At 47.0% G+C, this 14,832-nt stretch overlaps 1 protein-coding gene across 5 annotated transcripts in view; it reads right to left on the bottom strand.

Moving 5' to 3' along the window:
• PEX26 (peroxisomal biogenesis factor 26) overlaps positions 1-10,767 on the bottom strand; it is a 29,043-nt gene extending 18,276 nt beyond the window's left edge. For 2 of the 5 annotated variants that reach the window (XM_063722749.1, XM_024239753.3), the window contains exons 1-5: positions 9,798-10,767; positions 9,239-9,549; positions 7,835-7,975; positions 3,554-3,849; positions 2,035-2,181 (exon numbers count right to left, since the gene is read on the bottom strand). In XM_063722749.1, the coding sequence (XP_063578819.1) occupies positions 2,035-2,181; positions 3,554-3,849; positions 7,835-7,975; positions 9,239-9,468 (814 nt within the window). In that variant the 5' untranslated portion in view covers positions 9,469-9,549; positions 9,798-10,767. Of the gene's footprint in view, positions 1-2,034; positions 2,182-3,553; positions 3,850-7,834; positions 7,976-9,238 lie in introns of all 5 variants that reach the window. The other 3 variants (XM_063722750.1, XM_054543043.2, XM_054543044.2) reach the window with 3 other exon arrangements.
• Positions 10,768-14,832: the final 4,065 nt, after the last annotated feature.

Raw genomic sequence — 14,832 nt, 5'->3', positions numbered from 1 at the left:
AGTTGGAGACCAGCCTAGCAAACATGGCGAAACCCCGTCTCTACTAAAAATACAAAATGTAGCCGGGCATGGTGGTGTGTGCCTGTAATCCCAGCTACTTGGGAGACTGAGGCAGGAGAATCGCTTGAACCCAGGAGGCAGAGGTTGCAGTAAGCCAAGATCACGCCACTGCAACCTGGGCAACAGAGCAAGACTCTGTCTCAAAAATAAAAATAAAAAATTAGCCAGGCATGGAGGCACATGCCTGTAGTCCCAGTTACTTGGGAGGCTGAGGAGAGAAGATCGCTTGAGCCTAGGAGGCAGAGGTTGCAGTGAGCCAAGATCACGCCGGTACACTGCAGCCTGGGCAACAGAGAAAGACCCTGTCTCAAAAACTAAATAAATAAAATAAAATAAAATAAAATAAAAATAAATAAATAAATATTTTAAAAAAGCTCACTGAATAAGAGAAAGAGAAACGGGGAAACAGGGAGAATCTAAAGACTAAGTTAACAAATGGCACTTCTCAAAATAGACAAACCATTTGAAGGGACCAGTATAAGGGTTTCTGATTTCCTCTTAAATTTTGAAACTTATTTAATCATATTCTAAGTCTAAATTCATGAGAAGAGTACAGATTAGAACATAACTCACACTGAGTAACACAAAAAAATCTAAAAGAGCGAGTGCCCAAGTTTGGCTTCATGCACCTGAGGGGTCAATCCTCAGGAAATAACCAGGGTTGTTCCCAAATATCACTTAGGGAGCTCATTCCTTCTTCACAGCGAGGCAGAAAACAGAATAATCACCCAAATGTTCAATAACAGGGGTTGTTAAATTACTTAGGGGCATTCCTGTGAACTGGAATAGTTAGTGATTTAAGGCCATGCTTAAAAGCATATGTGTGACATGTAACTGCCTACAATCTCTATATCCACAGAAAAAGACTGAAAGCACAGCAAAGTAGCAGATTTCTATGCCCTTCTTTATACTTTTCTCTATTTTCCACATTTTTTTTCTCTTTTGAGACAGAGTTTCGCTCTTGTCGCCCAGGCCGGAGGGCAACGGCGCAATCTTGGCTCACCGCAACCTCCGCCTCCTGGATTCAAGCAATGCTCCCTGCCTCAGCCTCCCCAGTTGCTGGGATTACAGGCACGCACCACCACACCCAGCTAATTTTTGTATTTTTAGTAGAGATAGGGTTTCACCATGTTGGCCAGGCTGTTCTCGAACTCCTGACCTCAGGTGATCTACCTGCCTCGGCCTCCCAAAGTGCTGGGATTACAGGCGTGAGCCACCATGTCCGGCCTATTTTCCACATTTTCTAAAATGTATGAGTTTTTCATTTACAACTTGCTTTGAATTAACACTTCATTAGACATTAATACTTGAATTAACACTTTTGTAGACATTCTGATGAGCAGAAGTTTTTTTGTTTTTTGAGACAGAATCTCGCTCTATTGCCCAGGCTGGAGTGCAGCAGTGCGATCTTGGCTCACTGCAACCTCCACCTCCCGGGTTCAAGCTATTCTCCTGCTTCAACCTCCCAAGTAGCTGGGACTACAGGCACGTACCACTACACCTGGCTAATTTTTTTTTGTATCTTTAGTAGAGATGGGGTTTTACCATGTTGGCCAGGCTGGTCTCGATCTCCTGACCTTGTGATCTGCCTGCCTCGGCCTCCCAAAGTGCTGGGATTACAGGCGTGAGCCACTGCGCCTGGCCAAAAGGAAGTTTTTTTAAATTCCGAGGTTCTAGTCAGAGTTCAGCCCTAGAAAAAGTGGAGGGCTATGACTCAGTCCATGTTCAGGAGTTAGCAGGGCCAAGTGGACTTTCTCCCGGCTGCTCTCATAGACTCCAGGACTGGCCTCTCCTTCTGGGTGGGGCTGGCTCACACCCAGTCTAGCAATTCCTCCTTGTGGAACAGACTCAGGGGAAATGTCATAGGAGAGACTCCCCTCCCCAGTAGGACTCTGACAAACACCCACTCCCACAGGCTCAACCCTGGCAACAACCCCTTCCCAGGAAGGATGGGGGAGAGTCTCCACCACCTACCTGGATCAAACCTCACCACCAGGAGACAGAGGATCAAGGCAGCCAGGAGGCTCTTTTTGAAGGGCAGAGAAAAGAAGTGGCTCACTGCAGAGTCCCAAAGCTGGCGAACCAACATCGGTAGTGACAGGAACTTGTGGGAGACAGAGCCTGGCCAGGGAGACAGAGCACAGCTTCAGGGATGTCATGGGAATCAGCTTCCCTGACCCCGACCTCTGTGCTTGCTTCTAAGAGCTGAGCAGGCCAGGCACGGTGGCTCATGCCTGTAATCCCAGCACTCTAGGAGGCCGAGGAGGGCGGATCAACAGAGGTCAGGAGTTCAAGACCAGCCTAGCTAACATGGTGAAACCCCGTTTCTACTAAAAATACAAAAAATTAGCCAGGCATGGTGGTGTACGCCTGTACTCCCAGCTACTTGGGAGGCTGAGGCACGAGAATCACTTGAATCTGGGAGGTGGAGGCTACAGTGAGCCAAGACCGTGCCATTGTACTCCAGCTTGGACAACAAGAGCAAAACTCCATCTCAAAAAAAAAAAAAAGAGCTGAGTAAAAGTGTACTAAGTATTGGCTAAAGCCTTCATACCTTAACTGCAGATACTCTTGCAAAACTCATGAATATAAATTGTTTTCCTCGTGTTTATTACTTATTTTGACTGTATATTATTTACTATATTGAATGCATCTTTGTAAAAGTTTTTTAAAACCTCTCAGAACCTTTCAGGCCAGGCACGGCGGCTCATGCCAGTAATCCCAGCACTTTGGGAGGCCAAGGCAGCCAGATCACGAGGTCAGGGGATCGAGAGACCATCCTGGCTAACACGGTGAAACCCCGTCTCTACTAAAAATACAAAAATTAGCCAGGCGTGGTGGCGGGCACCTGTAGTCCTAGCTACTCGGGAGGCTGAGGCAGGAGAATGGCGTGAACCTGGGAGGTGGAGCTTGCAGTGAGCTGAGATCGCGTCACTGCACTCCCGCTTGGGCGACAGAGCAAGACTCTGTCTCAAAAAAAAAAAAAAAAAAAAAGAGAGATGGTGACTTTCTGTCCTTGGAAGTATTCACAACTAGACTAGATCATCACTCAAGGAAAAAGGCAGAAAAGATTCAGGGACCAGGGAAAGGGTCTACAAATTAGTTTCTTATATTCCTTTGGCTATCCCAGCAGATCTCAGCTGTGTCTGTACTGGGGCCAGCATTTAAAGGAGGAAGGACATCCCACCCAGACCAGTATGCTGGAAGCAAGAGACCTCATCAGAGGACTCCAATGGGAAAATGACTTTCAAAAGACAAGTCAAGGTCCCAAGACCCAGCAACACCTTCCCATGTGGAGATTCTCCTTCCACTGCCAACTTTGGAGGATCTGGCCTTCACTTTGTTAAGCAACTCAACAGGCCTCCTATTCTGTGACGCAGGAGTTCATACAAAGAACTCCTCCTAAGCTCCCAGGAGTTTCACGGCAGACCCTGAGGTACAGCGCAAGCCCACAAGTCCACTTTACAGAGGTCACAGAGGGATAATGTCCTACCTTCCTGGTTTGGCTTCTGGGCCTCCTCAGAGCCTGAGTGTTCCCGTTTCTGCTGCTGCCTCGCTGTGTGAATGGCCTGAAGTACATCCAGTCGCCGCTCCTCACCAAAGGCTGCAGAGCCCACCACTAGCTCCTCAGCCTCCGATAAGCAGCCCAGAGGCAGCAGCACCCGCTGCACGTGAAATTCTGCCAAGGCTCCATATTCTGGAAGGTTTTGGTTGGCTGGGTCTTGGAGCCAGGCACCCACCACATCCAGCACAGCTCCAGGCTCTTGCATTTTGCTGTATAAAAGAATGCTGCAGTCCCCAAAAAACCCAATCCCAACAAAAGAAGAGTCAGTGCTCAATGATTGGTTCATTTCCATGACCACTATGCTTCTCCTATCCAGCCCCTCCTCACTGTGTCCTCGAGCCCTTTCCGACGAAATGATGATGCTCATGGGAATTCCCCCACGACACACCCATCACTAACAGCATACTCAATGGGAAAGCTGAAAGCCTTTCCTCTAAGACCAGGAGCAAGACAAAGATGCCTACTTTGACCGTTTTTATTCAACATAGTACTGGAGGTCATAGCCAGAGCAATCAGGCAACAGAAAGAAATAAAAGGTATCCAAGTTGGAAAGGAGGAAGTCAAGTTATCCCTGTTTGCAGACAGAACTAATAAACGGATTCAGTAAAGTTGTGGGATACAAAAATCAATGTACAAAAAACAGCGTTTCTATATGCGACAGTGAACCATTGGAAAAGAGATCAAGAAAACAATTCCATTTACAATAGCTACCAAAAAAATAAGATACCTAGGAATAAATTAAACCAAGCTGGTAAAAGATCTCTACACTGAAAACTATAAAACACTGATGAAAGAAGTTGAAGGGGACACACAAAAAATGGAAAGATATCCCGTGTTCATTCACAATTGGAAGAATATTATTAAAATACCCAAAGCAATTTACAGATTTAATGCAATCTCTATCAAAACACCAATGGCATTCTTCACAGAAACAGAAAAAACAATCCTGAAATTCGTATGGAACCACAAAAGACCCCAAATGGCTAAAGCAGTTGTGAGCAAAAAGAACAAAGCTGGAGGTATCATATTACCTGACTTCAAACTATACTACACAAAGCTATAATAGTAACCACAACAGCATGGTATGGCATAAAAACAGACAAAATAGAACAGAACAGAGAGCCCAGAAATAAATTCATGCACCTACAGCCAACTGATTTTCAACAAAGGTACCAAGAACACACACAGGGGAAAAGACAGTCTCTTTAATAAACGGTGCTGGGAAAATCGGATATCCATATGCAGGAGACCAGACCCTTACCTTTCCCCACATACAAAAATTAACTCAAAATGGATTCAAGACTTAAATGTAAAATCCAAAACTATGAAACTACTAGAAGAAAGCATAGGAGAAATGCCTCACAACACTGGGCTGAGCAAGCGTTTCTTTCAATAAGACCTTAAAAGCACTGGTAACAAAAGCAAAAATGGACAAATGGAATTACATCAAACTAAAAACTTCTGCACAGCAAAGGAAGCAATTAAGAGTGAAGAAACAACCTACAGAATGGGAGAAAATATTTGCAAACTATCCATCTGACAAAAAGTGAATATCCAGAATATATCAGGAACTTAACAGCAGAAAAAAAAAAACCTGATTCAAAAGGGAAAAAGACCTCAATAGATATTCCTCAGAAGAAGACGTACCATGGCCAACAGGTATATGAAAAAATGCTCAACACTACTAATTATCAGGGCAATGCCAATCAAAACCACAATGAGACACTACCTTGCTCCAGTTAGAACAGCTCTTATCAAAAAGACAAAAGAAACGAGTGTTGGTGAGGGTGAGGATGTGGAGAAAGGCAGCACTTACACACTGTTGGTGGGACTGTAAATTAGTACAGCCATTATGGAAAACAGAATGCAGTTTCCTTTAAAAAATTCAAAATAGGAAAAGACGGCACTTCCTTTTGTAAGTGGTGGCAAGTGCTGAGAGAATGCCATGAAGGCCTTGGGCACACTGAGAGACTATTTGCTGCCTGCCCACCCCCAAATGCCACATGCTGCCCCTCTACTGCCAGCGAATCTCTGCACCTAAGCAAGTTGTTGCCAAGTCCCGCTTCTGGTATTTGTATCTCAACTAAAGAAGATGAAGTCCTGGCCAGGTGCGGTGGCTCACGCCTGTAGTCCCAGCACTTTGGGAGGCCAAGGCGGGCCGATCATGAGGTCGGGAGTTCGAGACCAGCCTGACCAACATAGTGAAACCCCGTCTCTACTAAAAATACAAAAAATCAGCCGGGCATGATGGCAGGCACCTGTAATCCCAGCTACTAGGGAGGCTGAGGCAGGATAATCGCTTGAACCCGGGAGGCAGAGGTTGTGGTGAGCCGTGATCACGCCACTGCACTCCAGCCTGGGCAACAGTGCAAGAATCCGTCTCAAAAAAAAAGAAAAAGAAGATGAAGTCTTCAGGAGCAAGTGTCTACTGGGCAGGTGTTCCATAAACCCCCTGCAAGTGAAGAACTTTGGCATTTGGCTACACTACAATGCCTACTGCAGCATCTACAATATGAACGCAGAATAGCGGGACCTGACCACTGTGGGTGCTGTCACCCAGTGCTACCAAGATGAGCACCCAGCACTGTGACCGGGGCCTACACCATCCAGATCATGAAGGTGGAGGAGACTGCAGCCAGCAAGTGCCACCGGCCGACAGTCAAGCAGTTCCACAATTCCAAGATCAAGTTCCTGCTGCCCTACCAGGTCCTGTGTCTTCAGCACAAGCCACACTCCAACATCAAGAGTCCCAACGCCTTCTTCTAGGTACAGGGAACTCTCACTGGGTGTCATCAAAATAAACTCAAGAATGGCCAGGTGAGAAAAATAAAAATAGAACTACCACATGATCTAGAAATCCATTATCTCCTCTGTTTAATGCAGCACTATTCACAACAGCCAAGATATGGAATCAACCTAAGTGTCCAACAACAGATGAATGGATAAAGTGTGTATGTGTGTGTGTGTGTATATATATGTGTATATGTGTGTGTATATGTGTGTATATATATATAGACACACACACACACACACACACACACACACACACACACACACACACGTATAAAATGGAATACTATACAGCCATAAAAAAGGATGAAATCTCATCATTCATGACAACACAGGTGGACCTGGGGGACATGATGTTAAATGAAATAAGCCAGGCAGAGAAAGATAAATACTACATGATTTCACTCATGTGAATCTTTGGAAAAAAAAAAAACGTTGATGTCATAGAAGCAGACAGTAGAACAGTGGTTACCAGATACTGGGAAAGGAAGGAAGAAAAGGAAGACGGAAAGAGGTTCGTCAATGGGTACAAAGTTACGATGGGATAGGAGGAATAAGTTGTGGTGTTCTATTGCACGGTAGGGTGCTTATGGTTAACAGTAAGGTATTGTATATTATAAAATAGCTGGAAGAGAGGCTTTTGAATGTTATTGTCACAAACAAATGATAAATGCATGAGATGATGGATATGCTAACTACTCTGATTTGATCACTATACAACATATACACAGCATATACTGAAATATCTAATTTACCCCATAAATATGTACAATTACAAGTGTCAATTTTAAAAACTTTGTTTTTTTTTTTTTGGCCGGGGGCAGTTGCTCACGCCTGTAATCCCAGCACTTTGGGAGGCCAAGGCGGGTGGATCATGATGTCAGGAGATGGAGACCATCCTGGCTAACACAGTGAAACCCCGTCTCTACTTAAAATACAAAAAAATTAGCCAGGCATGGTGGCGGGCGCCTGTAGTCCCAGCTACTTGGGAGGCTGAGGCAGGAGAATGGCATGAACCCAGGAGGTGGAGCTTGCAGTGAGCAGAGATCGTGCCACTGCACTCCAACCTGGGCGACAGGGCAAGACTCCGTCTCAAAAAAACAAAACAAAACAATTTTTTTTTTTAAGAATTAGGAATTCCTAGGATGTAGCAAGCTGCTCTTTCAGCTCTGTCCACTCTGTCATCCCACGTCGCTCCTATTCCCTGTTCCCTCCCTTCTTTATATCTTTCTACTCCTAAATTCCTCCTCCCTTATTCTTTATTGCTATGTATGGAAGTCTGGGAAAAAAAAAAGTGAAGGGAAAGAATCAGATCTGGAGGGCAATAGTAGGGAAGGGGAAAAGAGTAGGTATTTAGGAGAGGAGATGAAAATCCTCTCGTTTCTGAACCGATCTGATGAGTCAGCAAAGAAGACTTACCACAGCTCCAGGACTTTGGGGGGTAGCTTTTCAGGGACCTGGTAATACTGAAGGACCCAGGAGAGGACTTCTTGCCACCGATCCATTTCTGCCAGGGCCTGGATCCCCACAACACACAGGGAGCACTTCACCTCCAAGGAGCTGTCAGCAGAAAAACCAATTTCAGTTAGAAGTGGTTCCCCTCCATTTCCATTCCCACCTCCACCTTGGGACTGTTCCTCTCCAGCTCCCAACTCAGCAGCCATCATCTCTCTCATCCCTGTTAGTATTTAGATGGGCTTCACAATTGGTCTCATGGGCTGCCCTTTCCCCCAGGAACTAAAAGTTCCTGTAACCCTCTTTCAAGAGGCAAGTCAGCTGTTGCTCAACGTTTATCTTTGTATCCAGGTGAAATCAGATTTAAATGAAGAGTAAGGGTAATCCTGAGGGGGAAATAACACACAGCACCGCTGTGTGGGTGAAAAGAGAGCTGGAACTAAGAGTTTGCTCTGTGAACAAATGGGCTTGGAGCAAGGTTTCTGGCTGAGTGGAGGTGTAGACTCCACAGCTGGCTAAAAGGCACCACCTAGTAAGGTTCCTCCAGACACCCAGAAGCAAAGCCTTCTGCATTCACTGAAATGAGCTCCCACCCAGTCCCCTAAAACACAGTCAGGGCTCTCCAGATCATCCTCCTTTGTGGTCAACTTTAGCTATTCTACCTACCGCCTCCCTGGCGTGGCCTAACCCAACTTTACAACGCAAAGAAATGACGCCCTCACCTGCCAGACAAGGCTGGTGGCATTAGAAAGAGCAATGCAAGCCCAAGGTTTTTTCCTCCGGATTATTTTCTTTTTCTTCTTTTTGGTAGAGAAGAGGGCTCATTATGTTACCCAGGCTGGTCTCGAACTCCTGGGCTCAAGCAATCCTGCTTCAGCCTCCCAAAGTGCTGGGATTACAGGCGTAAGCCCCAGCTCCTGGCCCTGCATTAATTCTTTAATCCAGTCCTCTAATTGGACCAGAACACTGCTCCTGCCATGACCCCCATTCCCCATCATCAGCCAAGTTCAGGAATAACCAACCTTGGGCGGGGCCGGGGGGGGGCGGAGGGACCTGGGAGAGGACTTTTACCACCTGCTTACTGACAGAACTTAGCACTTAATACACATTCAGCTTCCCATCATGCCATTCTACCCTGGAACAAGGAGCAAATAATTGGCTGTGGGTTCTCCACTAAGCTTGTTACACGACTTTCCTCCTCTGTAGAATGGGCACACCATGAGCGACCACCCTCTCGGAGACAAACCACTGATGAAAGCGAGGTGTAAAGCTCCTTGTGGGCAATCTGGGAAGGACAGAACTCCTGAGACCTTGAGCCCCACCACAACAGCACCCGGAAATCGGTTCATTTCCGAGCCCAGCACGTACGTGCCCGCGGGTTCCTCTGCCACGGCGTGGTTGGCCAGACTCTGCCAGGCCCGCTCGCAGGTCTCCAGCGCCGCCCGGAAGTCCAGGTGCACGACCAGGAGGTCGGCCGCCTCTTCCAGAAGGTCCACGGCCGGCGCCCGGGCCGGGACGGCGCGCACCGGCTCGCTGCTGCGCAGGGGTCCCCCGAGTCCCCTGAGGGGAGCTGCAGAGGTCGAGGAATCGCTCTTCATAACGAGTCCGGGTCCAAGGCCCAGGTCCTCAGACGTCGGAGTGACCGCCTCCCCAGAGGCTCCGGGATATCCCGAGTTGGCCTGGACGAAGAGGGAGAGTCCTCATCTCTTTGCCCACACCCCTTCCCGAGGTCGATTCCCCGAGAAGGAAAAGGAAGGGACCTATCTGAGGCAAAAGCTGGGCTCGCCTGGAGGCTGGGGAAGCAGTTTACACGTCGGATTTGCAGGATTCTTGCATCCCTGGAATACCTGGCCCTAGCTTCTCCGGCCCCGCAACACGTGCAGGAACTGCCTCAGCTCCGGGCTCCTGGTTACGATCAAAGACTCACCTCGCCTCCCGGCAGCGGGCGCGGACATCTTTGCGCTCGCCCAGCCCCGCCGCCGCGCGGCGTCCCGGCGGCGCGGGGTACTCTAGGAGTTGTAGTTCCTCAGCTCTTGGCCCATCGCCTTCTGTAATGGAAGTAGGCGGGAGCGTGCGGACTACAACCCCCAGCACGCCGCGCCCCGGAAGCCGCCCCTATCCCGTGAGAAAACAAACTGGTGCTACAGCTTCGGGGTGCGGAAGTCAAAACAAAACAAAACCGAAGCTGTCTTGTGAAATGGAGGGGTCCTCACTAACCAGTTCCAGCGGAGGCTAACGGAAGAAGTGCCAGCAATGGATGTGCAGCTACATGCACGCTTTTAATTCAGAGCTTCTGCGACGGTGGCGATCAGGGGATCTGTAATGTAATGTAATGTCAAGGCTGACGCAGAGCTGATCAAACATTTTGGCAACCTTAGTCTTGAATTGATTCACACTTTCTCCGCGTTGCCTCCGGAGTTTGCTGTAGGGGAATGAATATTGCCTGGTGAGGATGAGGGACTTAGGGTGGAAACCTTCACAAGGACCACTGAGAATATGTTGGTCCCAAGGGCAATGTTCCAAAATGAATAGTGACCCCACCGAGGCGAGGATGGGGGCGCTGAGCATAAGGGCCTCATTTTCTCACTGTTCTCTGCCCCACCCTGAATTTGCTGTTAGAAAACAACGTTAAATGCAGATACCAATTCCACCTCCCCACTGTTGTCACTTCCAATCTGTCTTTATTTTATATTTCTCCTTATCATTTATCACCATCTACATACCAATGTCTATATTTTACTTTTTTTTATTGTCTATTTCCTTCCACTATGATGTAAACTCACAAAGGCAGACGTTTTTGTCTCTTTTGTTCACTGTGGGAACCTCAATGCCTTGAACAGTGCCTGTCATCTATAGGTAGTCAAAAAGTATTTGTGAAATAAATGAAATCCTGGCTTCACTTTTATCTGGTTACAGGGTCCATACTTCTCTTTCCTCAGAGTCTGGTGGACTTGGTTCTGCCTCAGCTTCCCATGCAGACTTTTCTGCAAGAGAACGGAAAGCCCAGAAGATGGATGTGTGTATGCCTGGTGACAAGGGCAGGGGATGTATGATGTGGGCAGGTGCCTGTTTAATTTCTAGGAGAGCAAAGATTCTAGGGAAGCTTTGGAGTGAGCTCAAAGGGTAGAGAACTGGGGAGAAACTAAAGCCAAGAGGATCTAGTACAAATGTGGGAAGCTTGGCAAAGCCCGGGTGAAACAGAAAATAAGTGTGATTTGTGGATCTGTTTAAAATTATTATTATAGTTACAATTTACCAAATACTCTGTTCCCAGTACTTTACTATAAAGTGCGTTATGTACGGTATGGTTTTGTTTTTCACAATGTCCTTATCTTACATTGTGTAACTTGCTCCTGGAATGACTGTGCATCCCCTGAATAGAAAACATACTTAGTTCTGTCCCTGCAGGGCAGAGTAGGGCTCAATACACATCTTTGAGCCAAAAGAGCCTCGGTTTGACTGAGATTTTCTCACTTACTAGTTGTGTGACCTCGGCAATTTATTTAAATAAGCTCCGATTTCCTCACCTGTAAAATTGGGATAACAGTTTGTCCTTAGCTCCCAATGGCTGAGGGAAGAATTAAGTAATATTGCGCATAAAGCGCCATGCACGTTAAGCACTGAAAATGTGAGCCAGGCCTGGGAAGACCGAACATGCTCAGAAGCGGCCAGCTGTAAGCGGCTGCTGCCTGGAAAAGTCCCTTTCCTTAATGCCTAACAAATTTCTTGCTATTCCAAATTTGTCCAGGAGATGGACGCACAGTCTTAAAAGCAGCAGCCTTGCTAAAAGTAAATTTGCCTATTTAGTAGTGAGACAGCCAGAATGAGGTCAAGATATTTAAGGCAGGAGAGAGGAGAGCTAGAAACCATATAAAAATATGATTGTTTCCATTTCTGATTCACCCAATTTTCAACTATTCCCGGGCTTCATATCAGTCCGTATGTAACCACTGTTTAGCACTATTATGCCCCCAAATGGATTCTTCAACACACATCCAGTGGGACATATCATCTCCTCTATGTCTACAAGTACCTAGACTTTCTCAAGTGAAGACACAGAAATCCTAAACAGAAGCGAATTCATTCCCTCTGGGGGAACATAAACGGGTATTATCTTTACTTAGCTAACCTTCTCTCTCTAAGTTGGGGCTCATGGGACAGCCTTTGAAATCACCTCTTCTCCTGTCATTTCCTCATCCTTGAGACAAAAAACACAGTGGAAATAAGGACAGTCCTTTCAGAGGTATAAGGCCAGGCCCATATTAATATTTGTATTGTTTGAATTGATTTATTTTGGGAAAGCTAGCAGAGCACCTGAGATGCCAGTATCCTCGTTACGACCCCTTTCCTAGCCCTACTTAGGCTCTGGAACTTGGGGTTGTTCCTTCCATTTGGCAGAGGGCTCAGTGTGGCTCCTTATCTGAGGAGGCAGATTTGCTCAGCCTGCTGCAGTAGGGGATGAGTTGTTTTTGTAGTAGAAAGCACACTGGACTGGAGATGAGAGGCACGGCTAGAATCCTGGTTCCTTCAGGTGGGGCACAGTGGTTCATGCCTGTAATCCCAGCACTTTGGGAGGCCGAGGAGGGAGGATTGCTTGAGCTCAGGAGTTCAAGACCAGCCTGGGCAACATGGTGAAACCCTGTCTCTACAAAAATTAGCCAGGCGTGGTGGCACATGCCTATAGTCTCAGCTGCACGGAAGGCTGAGGTGAGAGGATGGCTTGAGCCCAGGAGGTCAAGGCTGCAGTAAGCTGAGATCACACCACTGCACTCCAGCCTGGGCGACAGAGTGAGACCTTGCCTCAAATAAAATAAATAAAATTTTTTTAAAATAAAAAAGAATCCTAGTTCCTTCAGTGACAAAGCGAGGTGACCTCTAGAAAGTCACCAGACTTCTTTGTGCCTCAGTCGTCTCATCTGAGGACACTAATACTAACACCTGCTGCATAGGGTGGCTGTGAAGAGCAGAAGAAACCATGTGACAGCCCATTGAACACTTGTCAATCACTGGACTCGTTCAGGCTGATGTAAGGCAAGAAAGAAGAAAGAATCTCGGCCCAGCACAGTGGCTCATGCCTGTAATTCCAGCACTTTGGGAGGCCAAGGTGGGCAGATCACTGGAGGCCAGGAGTTCAAGACTAGCTTGGCCAACATGGTGAAAAACCATCTATACTAAAAGTACAAAAGTTAGGCAGGCATGGTGGTGCGCGCCTGTAGTCCCAACTGTTCAGGAGGCTGAGGCATGAGAATGGCTTGAATCTGGGAGGCCTCTGCGGTTGCAGTGAGCCAAGATTGGGCCATTGCACGCCACCCTGGGCAACAGACCAAGACTCTGCCTCAATTTAAAAAAAAGAAGAAGAAAGAATCTCATAGCACTCCAAAGTTCTGTAATATTACTTTCTGGCCTAGAATCCAATTCTTTTTTTTTTTTTTTTTTTGAGACAGGGTCTAGCTTTGTCACCCAGGCTAGAGTGCAGTGGTGCGATCTCGGCTCACTCACAGCCTCTGCCTCCCGGGCTCAAGTGATTCTCCTGCCTCAGCCACCCGAGTAGCTAGGATTACAGTTGCACACCACCATGCCCGGCTCATTTTTGTATTCTTAGTAGAGATGGGGTTTCTCCATGTTGGCCAGGCTGGTCTCAAACTCCTGACCTCAAGGCGTCCACCTGCCTCAGCCTCCCAAAGTGCTGGGACTACAGGTGTGAGCCACCGTGCCCAGCCCTGGAATCCAATTATTGACTCTTCCATGCAAAAATCAAAAATGCCCACATCTGGCTGGGCACAGTGACTCATGCCTGTAATCCTAGCACTTTGGGAGGCCAAGGCAGGAGGATCACTTGAGCCCAGGACTTTGAGACCAGCCTGGGCAGCATAGCGAGACCCCATCTCTATTGAAAAATGTTTTCTAATTAGCTGGTCATGGTGGCACGTGCCTATAGTCCCAGCTACTTGAGAGGCTGAGGCAGGAGGATCGCTTGAGCCCAGGAGTTCAAGGCTGCAGTAAGCTATGATGTGCCACTGCACTCGAGCCTACAAGTCTGGGTGACAGAGCAAGACCCTTTCTCAAAAAAAAAAAAAAAGAAAGAAAGAAAAGGCTACATCTGAGGTCAACCTAGCCTGTCTTGCCCTCTCCACACTGGTTCCACATTTCAGGCCAATAAACAGCATCCACAGCTGTCCCTTGGAACATCCCAACCAGCCAGAGCCCCTAAGTACAGGGACATCTGTGGCAAAGCTCTGCATGCAATAGGTTCAGACCAAGTGTGGACCTTTGGCCAGAAGTGAGCCAAGGAGATAAGTATAGGTAGGGTGGAGATGATGTTTTTCCAGGATGGTCAAGGCACGCCTCCCTTGCTCCAGACGCTTATCAGTGGGATGGCATTTTTATGGCTCTTTTTTAAAGCCTGAACTAGGAGTTCAGGGCAGAACTCAATGCTTCCTATAGCGTTCCTCTCCATGTAGACACAGCAGAACTCTGCTTCTGTATCTAAGAAGTGACCATCATAATCATCCTGTATAGTACTTTACAACAATAATAGTGATGGCTCAATTTATATAGTATGATATTAACTATGCACTAGGTGCTTTTCTGAGTGCCTTATTTATTTGTTTATTATTTATTTATTTGAGATAGGGTCTCTCTGTGTTGCTCAGGCTGGAGTGCACTGGTGCCATGCAGCCTCAACCTCCCGGGCTCAAGCAATCCTTATAACTCAGCCTCTGAGTAGCTGGGACTACAGGCACATGCCACCATGCCTGGATAATTTTTTAATTTTTTGTAGAGATGGGGTCTGACTATGTTGACCAGCTTGTCTTGAACTCCTGGGCTCAAGCAATCTTGCTGCCTCCGCCTCCCAAAGTGCTGGGATTACAGGTGTGAGCCACCATGCCTGGCCTGAGTGCTTTACATTTAACTCATTTGAATCCTCATAACCATATGATGAAAGTCCTAGTCTCATTCTT

This window comes from Pongo abelii, chromosome 23 (assembly GCF_028885655.2).
Source record: "Pongo abelii isolate AG06213 chromosome 23, NHGRI_mPonAbe1-v2.0_pri, whole genome shotgun sequence".
NCBI lineage: Eukaryota > Metazoa > Chordata > Mammalia > Primates > Hominidae > Pongo > Pongo abelii.
The sequence above is the reverse complement of the archived record's forward strand: the minus strand, read 5'-3'. Positions and strand labels throughout refer to the sequence as shown.